We start from the raw sequence: 12,329 nt of genomic DNA on the forward strand, positions 1-12,329 counted from the left end.
TTTTTTTTTTTTTTTTTTTTTTTTTTTTTTTTTTTTGCTCTCCATTTCCTTGGTAAACCTTCCTCCATCCCTTTATTTTGAGCCTATATTTGTCCTTGCATATGAGATGTGTTTCTTGAATACAGCACACCGGTGGGTCTTGACTTTTTATCCAGTTTCCCAGTCTGTTTCTTTTGATTGGGGTATTTAACCCATTTACATTTAAGGTTAATATTGTTATGTGTGAATTTCATCCCACAGTTTTGATGCTAGCTGATTGTTTTGCCCATTAGTTGATGCAGTTTCTTCCTTGTGTCAATTGTCTTTACTTTTGGGACGTTTTTGGACTGGCTGGTACTTGTTGTTCCTTTCTGTGTTTAGTGGTTCTTTCAAGAGCTCTTGTAAGGCAGGCCTGGCGGTGATGAAATTTCTCAGCATTTGCTTGTCCATAAAGGATTTTATTTCTCCTTCGCTTAAGAAGCTTAGTTTCGCTGAATATGAAATTCTAGGTTGAAAGTTCTTTTGTTTAAGGATATTGAATATTGGCCCCCACTCTCTTCTGGATTGTAGAGTTTCTGCCAAGAGATCCACTGTGAGTCTGATGGGCTTCCCTTTGTGGGTAACCTGACCTTTCTCTCTGGCTGCCCTTAGCATTTTTTCCTTCATTTCAACCCTGGTGAATCTGATAATTATGTGCCTTGGGGTTGCTCTTCTTGAGAAATATCTTTGTGGTGTTCTCTGTATTTCCTGGACTTGAATTTTGGCCTGCCTTGCTAGGTTGGGGAAGTTCTCCTGGATAATATCCTGAAGAGTGTTTTCCATCTTGGAATCATCCTCTCCATCACATTCTAGTATACCTATCAAACGTAGATGAGGTCTTTTCACATAATCTCATATTTCTTGGAGGCTTTATTCATTTCTTTTCACTCTTTTTTTTCTCTAATCATGCCTTCTGGTTTTATTTAATTGAGTTGATCTTCAATCTCTGATATCCTTTCTTCTGCTTGGTCGGTTCAGCTGTTGAAATTTGTGTATGCTTCATGAAATTCTCATGTTGTTTTCCAGCTCCATCAAGTCATTTATATTCTTCTCTAAGCTGTTTATTCCTGTTAGCATTTCATATAACCATTTTTCAAAGTTCTTAGTTTCTTTGCATTGGGTTAAAACATTTTCTTTTAGCTCAAAGAAGTTTGTTATTACCCACCTTCTGAAGCCTGCTTCTGTCAATTCATCAGACTCATTCTCCATCCACTTTGTTCCCTTGCTGGTGAGGAGTTGTGATCTCTTGGAGGAGGAGAGGCATTCTGGTTTTTGGTGTTTTCATCCTTTTTGCACTGGTTTCTTCCCATCTTTGTGTATTTATCTACCTGTTGCCTTTGTAGTTGGTGACTTTCAGATGGGGTCTCGGAGTGGACGTACTTTTTGTTGATGTTGAAGCTGTTTCTTTCATTTTTTAGTTTTCCTTCCATCTGTCAGGCCCTTTTGCTGCAGGACTGCTGGAGGTCCACTCCAGACCTTGTTTGCCTGGGAATCACCCACAGGGGCTGCAGAATAGCAAGGGGTTCAGCCACTTTCTTCTTCTGTTATCTTCATCCTAGAAGGGTACCCACTAGATGTCAGCTAGAGCTCTCCTTTATGAGGTGCCCTTTTGTATATACGAGGGTCAGGGAGGTGCTTAAGGAGAACAGTCTGTCTGTTATCAGAGCTTAGATGCTATGCAGGGAGCTCGATTGTTCCGTTCAGAGCTGCTGGCAGGCACATTTAAGTCTGCTGTGTCAGAACTCATAACCGCCTCTTTTCCCAGGTCATTTTATGCTTCTTAAGCTTGATGGTCAGTTGTGTTGTTATCCTCACCTTTTTCTATGACTGGAATAGTTTACTATATATTTTTAAGACAATCAAACTCTCACTCTTCTCTTTAGTCTTTCATCCTACGGGTGTTATCAGACTTACCTCAGTCCTATTCTTTCTTCTCACTTCAAACAGCCCATCTGATATTAATCCCTGAATACTTTCCAAGTGGTTTTTCCGCAAAAAAACTGATTTGTTGTGACGACTTAGCCACAGAACTTAAAATTAGCATGTACATTAATAACTAACCCATAGAGCATACTATATATCAGACACTGAGTGCTTTTTAATATCAATTCTTACTTTAACTTTTTAAAACATTTCCTGGCATTTGCTCCTTTAATTCCCACAACAGCTCTGTGAGGTAGATTATCATTATCCCCGCTTATGAATGAAGAAACTGTGATGCAGAGAGGCGGGAGGTAGAGGATGTGTTATTCACACCCTGGCCATCTTGCTCCCAGATCTGTACCATTAACCACCTTGCTGATGCTTCTGCCGCACTGTGATCAAGTGGAAGGGTAGGTAAATTTCCTGGGTTGTTTAGGCTGGAGTTGGTTCAGATTGGTTGGGAATGAAAAGACTGAATTAGCCATGTGAACCACTTCACTGGCTGAATTCTCCAGAACATTTTTCTGGCTCATACAAGCAGTTTATTTCCAGTTGTTTTCTTCCTCTCACCAAGCAATGGTTTAATGTTGTCAGCATTATTGTGAAGCACTTGGAACATTTATAGAATTCAACAGCCATTTCCAAATTCAGAGTACTTTTCATTTACTGAATAATGCGTCTTTAATTACCAGCCAACTTAAGCCAGTTTTCAAAGAGTGGAACTGTTTATTGCCAGCTGTCTCCCACAATAATAGATAAGAATAGTGTTTTATATTATTTTGTTTCTTGGTAATTCAAGCCCTCCCTCAGAGGGAAGTACATAGTTCCCTGATACTTGTACTTCAAACAGATGAATTACTTCCCGGCCTGGAGAGCAGCCAAATCTCTAAATTGATGTGTTCACAGAATAATAAATTTCATGTAAGAGAATGATGCCAGATGCAAGAGGATTTGATAAAAGGGCATTTGAACTCTACAGATGATACAAAATATTTCTCTTCTTAAGAAATTTTAATAAATTGTTAAAGACTGTGTGTGAGGTTTTGTGCTCAATTCAGCTTCTGCTACACATTTCAGTGAATAGATTATTCTGGCAATGTGTCAGCAGGAGGCTAGACATTAGATAATTACTTTTGAAATATTTCTAGTGGTTGAGCCATGCCCCATGTGAAATACCATTCAGCCCCTGAGAGATTCTCTGAGTTCTAGCACTGGACTGGTGCATCCACTGGGTAATTCAGAAGCTGAGGCTCACTGTTTTGCAAGCTCATGGTGTTGCTTTTCCTGGTTAGGTTTGCATCAAACATGCTTTTTATCTGCACTATTTTTTATCTGATACCCAGGATACAGTGCAGATCCTTTCAATGGAGTTTCAGCGCATTTGTTCTCTTTGCATAGGTCAAATACGTTGTCTTAGTTCTATGTAGAACTATTTTAAAAACCTTGCACAACAGCTTAAAAGAACTATAGGGCATAGATGCTGTTTTAAGAAATAGTACATTCTTTGATTACTTCCTAAGTATGCTTTTCATTGGAAACAACAGAAATCTCCACAGTTTTAAACAGAATTTCAGGTGTTAAGTGGGAGAGAAGCAACAATCTCTCACTCTAAATGGTTGACCAAAATGCCTGGATGTTATGAACACTAAAGCCATTTTAATAATGTTTTCATTTTTATGTAGGCCTTATCTAAATAGAATGTTCAAACTAACCTTTGAAAAGGATAAAAACAAAAAATATAATCCTTTACTAAAATGCCGTGTACTTCTTCCAGGTGTCATGGCTTATTTTTCATGGTAGATGGTCATGTTCCTACCACTGGACTGTTTTATTCCAAACAAGTGGTAATCTCTGTACATTCAGGCTCTCTAAATTAATAGATTAGCCTCACAGCTATACTCAGAAGTATATTTGGAAGATCTACCCTTTAACAGAGAATAAATGGTGATGTCATTGTCTTTAAGAGATTGAAAATGTATTAACCACAAGGTTTAGGTTTAGACAGATATAGAAGAAAAGTTTAGGCCAAACAACTTTGCATATTTAAATTTTACACAGACACAATCCCAATATGCCATATCTTCAGAGTGTCAGAGCAGTGGATTATACACAAAGAGGCTATTTCTAAATTGACTAGTAAACCGCAATTATCAGTAAATATTTTCTACCTTGGAAGTACTAGGCTCTAATTCAGGTCCTCCCAGTTTGGTGAGGCCTCAGCTTTTCAGCTTTTCAGCCAGAAACCTTTCTTGAGTTTCAGAGGGATTCTCTGTCCCTATGTTCCCTACCCCTCTACCTTTATCCCAAGCCTCCTCTTCTGCAGGTCAAATGAGCAGCGTTTTTCAGGGAGCTCTGAATAAAATTCTTGGGTTCATGGTACATGTGTATATTCCTATTCTTACTTCTCCTGGGTCACTTACACTGTATTTCAAAAAAATAGGCTGTTTATTCTCTGAGTTATCAAAAGTGTTTATTATATACACATATATAATAAGCAAACTCTGTGTGTGTGTGTGTGTGTGTGTGTGTGTGTGTGTGTGTGTGTGTTCGTATGCGTGTATGCATGTAGGCTGCTCCTGGCTTTTGTGGAGCCCCTTTTAGTCCACAGGATTTGTGTGACAGATATTTATGCAGTGACTAAAGGGAGTTCTTTTTCAAATAGGGTTCCAGAAAAATACGTTTCAAGGTCACTCACTAAGAATCAGGTCAAGTTCTAAAGCAGATGACAGCAGTAGGATTGGTTGGCTAGTGCAAATGGTGAGGGATCCATCCATTTTTCATGAAGGTATAATTAACATGCTGTCTGCCTCCCACAGGTTCAACCTTTGGGACTGAAGAACAGCCCGTTCTGAAGGCATCTGTGCCTTCTAAGGACACACCCAAGGGGGCCGGCCGGGCGGCCCCTCCGGCATCCTCCAGTGTGACAGCACCCCGCAGGAGTTTACTTCCGGCACCGAAACCCACTTCCACACCTGCTGGTAAGACTTTGTGCCTTGGAGAGGCTCCATGGTGGAGTGCCCTTTCTGCATTGATAAAAAGTCTTTTGAAAGTCCCTGTGTACATCAGTTATTTAGAAGGGATGATTGATTAAATGATAGTTAATAATAATACCACTGCTTTTAAGGCACTTTCATATATTCATGTTTAAATTCTCATAACTGCCTCTCACTCTTCCCATGACTGGTAACCCTTTGAATCACACAGTTTCCTTCTCAGAAAGCAAGAACCAAGCTATTTTAAGCAAATTGGCATTTGGCTCAGGGAAGCGGGTGCTCACAATATCATTGCAAGGACTGTAGGAGCAAGCTCAGGCTGTGCCTCCGGGAATGAGCCCCAGAACCCCAGAGAGAAGCACACTACGTCTGCAACAGTCCAGGATCTCCATGCCCTGCTGGTTCTAGGCACACATCTCCAAAGCTAGGATTTAGGGATGGATCCACTGCTTCCATGGCAGGGTTGGCTTTAGAGCCATGCTGTGCCTGCAGGGTTCAGGCCAGCAAAACTGATCCCCATGCCCCGCCTGTACATACCCACAAAGCTAGTAACTGGACATGTAGAATTCAGCTGATTCCAGAGTGTAACTAGCACAGATGCTTGTTAGCAGAAAGTGCCGAGGCAGCACCCATGTGGCCCCTGCTACACTTCTGCTCCCATCCTTCCCACAAGTGCATCTGTTGGCCTGCAGGGCTGTCTGTGCATCTTGTTCCTAACTTTTATTTTTCTGCACTATTGAAGGCGTTGAATGAACATTGGGCCCTAATTCACCATAATGGCTCATCCATATCAGTGTTTATTCCTTCAGATGTTTTCTATGCTTGCATCAGTGTATCATCGTAATCAATGTATATACATATGTAAACAAATGGGTTTTACAGGTATTTTTGAATGAGATTGCATGATATCCATTTTTCTACGTGTTGCTTTCCTTAATCAATGTAGGTCATAGAAATACCCTTGGCAATGGTAGGGCTCATTCTTTTCGATGGCTGCATGGTGTGGATATACCGTGATTTATTCAATCATTCCGTCACTGGTGGGTATTCACTTTGCAACCAGTATTTGCCACAACAAACAATGCTGCAATAAACAGCCTTGAGTGGGTGGCGTTGTTTCTGTCGGATCAGTTCCCTGGAGTGGTGTTGCTTTGTTTGATGCATTCATAGATATCGATAGATTGCCTTTCAGAGAGTCTCCGCCCCTAACCCTGCTAGGAATAGATGTTATCCCTTTCTAGAACTTTGGTCCACTTGATGGGAGTAAAGTATTATCCCAGATATTTTACTTTGCATCTCCCTGACCACTAGACTAGCTAGTGCCCTAGCAGCACCTTCCAGTTCCCTTTGCTAAGACTTAACTTGGTTCCTTTAGTTTTGTTCTTCCCCAGGGGAAGGCAAGCTTCTGGGGCTGGTGACTGTGTCTGTTTTAACACAGCATCCTCATTGCCTGTCACAGTGACTGACTCACAGTAGGTATTTAACATCTATTTGTTAATTATTGAATCAACAAATGAATGGATGGATATCACATGACATTTGAATCTTTCAGCTACAATTTATTAACAGTTTGGCCTTGGTTTAATTAGAAAATAATTAGACAACCCTATGGTAAGTTAAAATACAGTTGTTGAATCAACCCTATAGCCCAGGGCTTCTCAGTGTTTCTTTAGAATATCAGTGCCACCTGCAGGGTTTATAAAAACACAGATTACTGGGCCCCATCCCCAGAGTTACTAGTTCAGTAGGTTTGGTTTGGGGATTAAGAATTTGCATTTCTAACAAATTCCCAGGTAGTGTCTCTAGACTAGGGACTACACTTTGTGAGCCACTTGTAGAAAAATGGGTTAGGAATTTGAAAAGACAGTTCTTAGAAAAAGAAAGGCAAAGGGCTGTTAGCCATATGAAAGGATAACAGTCAGCCTCAATGATGAGAAAAACAAGTGAAACTACAATGGATTACAATACCCTACCAATTAGGAGGAATACCTAATGTCGATAACGGGGCGATGGGTGTAGCAAACCACTACCATGGCATGTGTACACCTATGTAACAGACCTGCACGACCTGCACATGTGCCCCAGAACTTAAGGTGTAGTAAATAAATAAGTAAATAAATACCCAACCAATTATACTGGCAAAAATCCAGAAGTTTGGCAACATATTCTATTTGTGAGGCTGCCAGGAAACAGGCATTCTCATACATTTTTGGTGGGAATATAAAATGGTACAACTAGGAAGAAGAGTTTGGCAGTATCTGACAAAATAATACATGCATTTTTTCTTTGACATAATAGTCTCACCCCGAGGAGTCTTTCTCAAAGGTAGACTGACAAGAATACAGTGCGTGAAGTGATGCATTGCAGCACTGTCTGAAGTAGAAAAATACAGAAAACAGCTCAAACGTCCATTAATAGGGGGCTTACTGGGGCCGGGCACGGTGGCTCACGCCTGTAATCCCAGCACTTTGGGAGGCCGAGGCGGGCGGATCACAAGATCAAGAGGTCGAGACCATCCTGGCCAACATGGTGAAACCCCGTCTCTACTAAAAATACAAAAAAAATTAGCTGGGCGTGGTGGCGTGCGCCTGTAGTCCCAGCTACTCGGGAGGCTGAGGCAGGAGAATTGCTTGAACCCGGGAGGCGGAGGTTGCAGTGAGCTGAGGTCGTGCCACTGCACTCCAGCCTGGTGCCTGGTGACGGAGTGAGACTCTGTCTCAAAAAAAAAAAAAAAAAAATTGGGGGCTTACTGAACAGACTGTGGTATATCTGCAGGATGCAGTGCTGTGTAGCTGTCAGATAAATGGGGAAATAGCTCTATGTATTAACATTACTAGCAAGTGATTTCCAGGAGGTCATTGAGCAATAAAAGATGGAGAAAAAAATATGTCATAGACTATGTTTTACCTAAACAATAGGAAAATGTTATATATGAACTTATATTTTAAAAAAGCAATAGAAGAATAAGCTAAGAATTTTTTTTTTAAATTATGGCCTTTAGGATGAAAGAAGGAATAAAAGGAGAGAACAGAGATACAGGCTATGGTATATGTTGAATGCACCTTGTTTTATAGATTTGAAGTCACATAGATATTTTACACAATCATGCATTAAATGTTAACAGATAATATCTAAAACTCAAAAATGAAATTAAACAAATGGAAGCACTTGCATAGCCCATTGATGGCATAACCACACAGAGAAGCACATTCCCAACAGTATATACCCAGATTCAGAAAGAATTGCAATGAAAACCTGAAATTTTTGGTGGTAGTGTTAGTATTGTGATTCTGCATCTGCAGTTATTCTGAATGTGTGGGATAAATGTGATAGGAGTAGCATAGGATAAAGTCAGAACTCATCTGATATTTATATTTAACAAAAAATTCCCAGATCTATCCATTGGAATGTTGTAAGTGGTGACTAAACCAATCGTAATGAGCACTCCTAGAGCCCAGGCTGTAATGTCTGAATGGACTTCCCAGTAAAGGGAGAGAGGGATCCTTGAAGAAGCAGCCATTTCGGGTCTAAGACAGGAAATGCAGATCCTAGAATATCTTGCCATTCCAGCTGGCTAAGAAGAATATAAAAACTATGAGGATTCTGTTGAAAGGACTTAAGGATCAACTGGAATAAGCTCCTACTGGTAAAAAAGACAAAAAAGAAGAAAAACTGAAAAAAAGTTTGAATATCAATAAGATTAGTATTTACAATGGATTAATACCCATCAATGAGGACATATGATACAAAACAAAACCAAAAATCTCCGAAACTAGTCACATTGGAGGATGCTAGGAAATGACCTCATTATTTTAAAATATGGTAAATAAAGGAAAAGAAAAGCCTTTTAGTAACTTCTCCTACTCAGTCTGTATCTCAAGATAACCAAATAGCTGGTGAGAGGGAAGTTTCTCTTTATAAAAGTATTACAGCTAATACAAAAGACATGACAAAACATCCCTTTCTGCAGCTCCTAATAAATGAGTCCCGTAGATAAAGGCAATGATCATCAGTATGAGAGATCACCACACATTATGAGCTGCCCTGATGGAAATGTATACAAATTACCTGGGAATGAGTCTTGGGGGAAAAAATGGATTTGGTACAGCCTCTGGATTTAAGTACTGACTTACTAGAAATACAAAGGAATGCATGTTAAAACCACCATGGGGACTGAGTCAGAAAACCTAGACTCTAGGAACATCCACTGATGTACTCAGCAAGAGCAGCAACAACACAAAGTGTGACAAATAAAAACCAAACAGAGGGAAAACCAAGAGGACATGGGAACCTACAGATTACAAAAAACGTAAACATATCAGTCAATTGTATGGAGCTAATTTTAGATCCTAATTCAAACAAACATTTGAACAAAAATTTGAAATTCAAAAAAAAATCGGAGATATTGGGAAAATGTGAACACTGACTACATGATGATATTAAGGAATTGTCAAATTTTTTTTTTTAGATGGAGTCTCACTGTGTCACCCAAGCTGCAGTGCAGTGGCGCAATCTCAGCTCACTGCAATCTCTACCTTCCGGGTTCAAGCGATTCTCTTGCCTTAGTCTCCCAAATAGCTGGGATCACAGGCATGTTCTATCACACCCAGCTAATTTTTGTATTTTTAGTAGAGATGGGGTTTCACCATGTTGGCCAGGCTGGTGTCAAATCCTGACCTTGGGTGATCCTCCTGTCTTGGCCTCCCAAAGTGCTGGAATTATAGGTGTGAGCCACCACTCTTGGCCCCAGGAATTATTGTTAATATTTTGAGTTTGATGATAGTATTTGTGGCTATGTTTTTTAAAAGAATCATGTTTTAGAAATTCATATATATGAAATGCTATCTGGTGTTTCCTTCAAAATAACCTAGGATGGTGGTGAGCAGAGTCTATGATATAAAAGATGAAACAACACTGGCCACACATTGCTCATTGTTGAAGCTGGGTAATGGAATACAGTAAGTTTACTCGACTAGTCTATCTATGTTATTGTCTATTTATAGAGTTATATGATAGCATGGTAAAATGTATAGAGAGAATGGCTGTTTTCATGAAAGTGAAGTTAAATGGAAATAAGATATTTCAAATGTTGAGAAAAAGAAAGGCAAGCAGTGTGACTGCAAAAGTTTCATTAATTTTCCGAGTGGTTTCTGCTACATAGGGGATTTCTGAAAGCCATGCACTATTTTATGTATGTATGTATGTATTTATAGAGTCTGGCTTTGTTGCCCAAGCTGGAGTGCAGTGGCATGATCTCAGCTCACTGCAACCTCCACCTCCCAGGTTCAAGTGATTCTCCTGTCTCAGCCTACTGAGTGGCTGGGATTATAGATGCCCACCACCATACCTGGCTAATTTTTGTATTTTTAGTAGAGATGGGGTTTCATCATGTTATCCAGGCTGGTCTTGAACTCCCGACCTCAGTTGATCCACTCGCCTTGGCCTCCCAAAGTGCTGGGATTATAGGCATGAGCCACCATATCATGCTCTCTTGATAACAATTTTCTTCCACTTTGTATTGCTAAAACACTAATATACGGAATCTAATTTGGTTCTCACAAAGACCCTAAGATGTAGGCGGGGAAGTTATTGCAAATGCAGAAAGTGAGACTCGGAGAGGTGAAACGAGTTGTCCAAGGTTACACAGTGGCATCCAGAAATAAGTGGATGTTGTATATGGTCCCAGTCCCTTTCCTATAATAATAGTGTAAATATCCAGCTAAGGACTATCAGAATTCCATCTGCGGGCTGCAGTTTGTCCATTACCAATAGATCGCCTGTGTGTGAATGGGCAACGGTGTTAAGCAGGGTGGTGCCCAGGGCTTTGTGCCTCAGGCCAAGCTGTCTTTGAGATTACCCTGAAGGAGTTCAAGTGGGGATGCCTTGACGTCTGCATGGTCCTTCCTACTCGCGCTGTGGTGACGCATACCCCACATATTTGCATTTTCCATAAAGTAATGCATTTTTTAGAAGAAGTATGCTCCTTTCCCTAAAAGCTGAAATCACTGTGTGTAAACATTCACCCAGCCCTCCCTAACTGAACAAGTCTGTGTTATTTTCTCCAGAGGCAAAATTTTAGGTCCATAAACTTGCTTGTTCCTTGTGATGAGCTATCCCTTTCTTTGCTGAAAACTCAGACATTCTTTCAGGCTGTCCTGCAGGCATCTGATATTTACTAGACTTGCTCTCCTAGGTATAAATTGTTTTGAGTGTGATCATTGCTTTTCTCCCTATTCCAGACCAAAGCACATTGAATAGTTGCTCCTTATTTACCAAGTCAGTGACGAGGTTACTGGCTACCGTGCTGCGGGATAGGATGTTCTGGAGCTGTACAGATGAACGAGACACAATTCCTGTCCCCGCAGGATTCACAGGCTGATGGTGAAGCACAGGGAAACAATTATTAAGACGTTGACCGATGTTTTAATGAGCTATTGTATAGCCTGGCACATGTCAGTCCTGGGCAGGAGGCTGCAGGCTCCCTCACTTATGCAGCTGAATGGCTAATACTGCCCTTAGTAACGAGACTGAAAGCAAAAGGAGGGCAAGTGTGGAGGAAAGACTGTAAATTTAGCTTCAGATGAGATGAGTTTGAGGTGCCTGGGAAACCTCCATCTAGCAATGTTCAGTAGGCAGGTGGGATAAGCCAAGAGCTCTAAGCAGAGTTTCGAGTTGGAGATTTCCGTGTGGAATTGATGGGCTTTTCGTCATGGCTGCAGGAATGGAGGCAATGGGGCTGTGAGTTTGCTTGGGAGGACGTGGAAAGTGCAAAGGTAACTGCAATTGCCACCTTATTAACACCAAAATGGAAGCAGCAGACAAAGAAGGCTCATCTGGAGAAAGAAGAGCTTTCGGAGCACAGGGGATAGGGGGGCAGCAGCTGAGGACATGGAAGCCATGAGCTTAGACTGTTCTTTGAGGAATGTACAGGGGAGGGAAGGAGAATAGGGTGTAGCTTAAAGGGGAGGTGGGCAAAGGAAGTTCTTGGTTTTTAGAATGAGTGACACTTGCCTCTGTCTATAGAAATGTCAAGAAGAGGAGGGAGTGAATGTGGCAAAAGTAAAGAAGTACTGGAGCCAGACCTATTAGGTGGTGGCAGGGGGTCACTGGGGCAGCAGGCCCTGCAGCATGGGATGAGGGGCTGATGTTGCAAAGGAGCTGCACCACCTTGTACTTCTAAGGCTGGAGGCTCCACTTAACTTGGGAAATGGATTCTGAGGGAGTTTTGACAAGATGGTTAACTCCCATTCTGCCCCTCCAGTACCTACTGGTTCACTAGTGAGAATGTCAGAACAGCAGGGCACTCCCCAGATGCCTGTCCACTGTCACAGATTAACACCCACTCCTGGTCTCAGCATTTCACCTGCTGCATTTTAAGCAGACTCAGAGGCTGCA

At 41.1% G+C, this 12,329-nt stretch overlaps 1 protein-coding gene across 4 annotated transcripts in view; it reads left to right on the forward strand.

Moving 5' to 3' along the window:
- Window positions 1-12,329, forward strand: part of MTUS2 (microtubule associated scaffold protein 2) — a 702,116-nt gene that overhangs the window by 491,794 nt on the left and 197,993 nt on the right. For all 4 annotated transcript variants that reach the window (XM_032294818.1, XM_032294817.1, XM_032294822.1 and 1 more), the window contains exon 6: window positions 4,758-4,919. In XM_032294818.1, the coding sequence (XP_032150709.1) occupies window positions 4,758-4,919 (162 nt within the window). The remainder of the gene's footprint in view (window positions 1-4,757; window positions 4,920-12,329) is intronic.

Source organism: Sapajus apella, unplaced genomic scaffold (genome assembly GCF_009761245.1).
Source record: "Sapajus apella isolate SASKATOON/1434 unplaced genomic scaffold, GSC_monkey_1.0 scaffold32, whole genome shotgun sequence".
In the NCBI taxonomy this organism is placed as follows: Eukaryota; Metazoa; Chordata; class Mammalia; order Primates; family Cebidae; genus Sapajus; species Sapajus apella.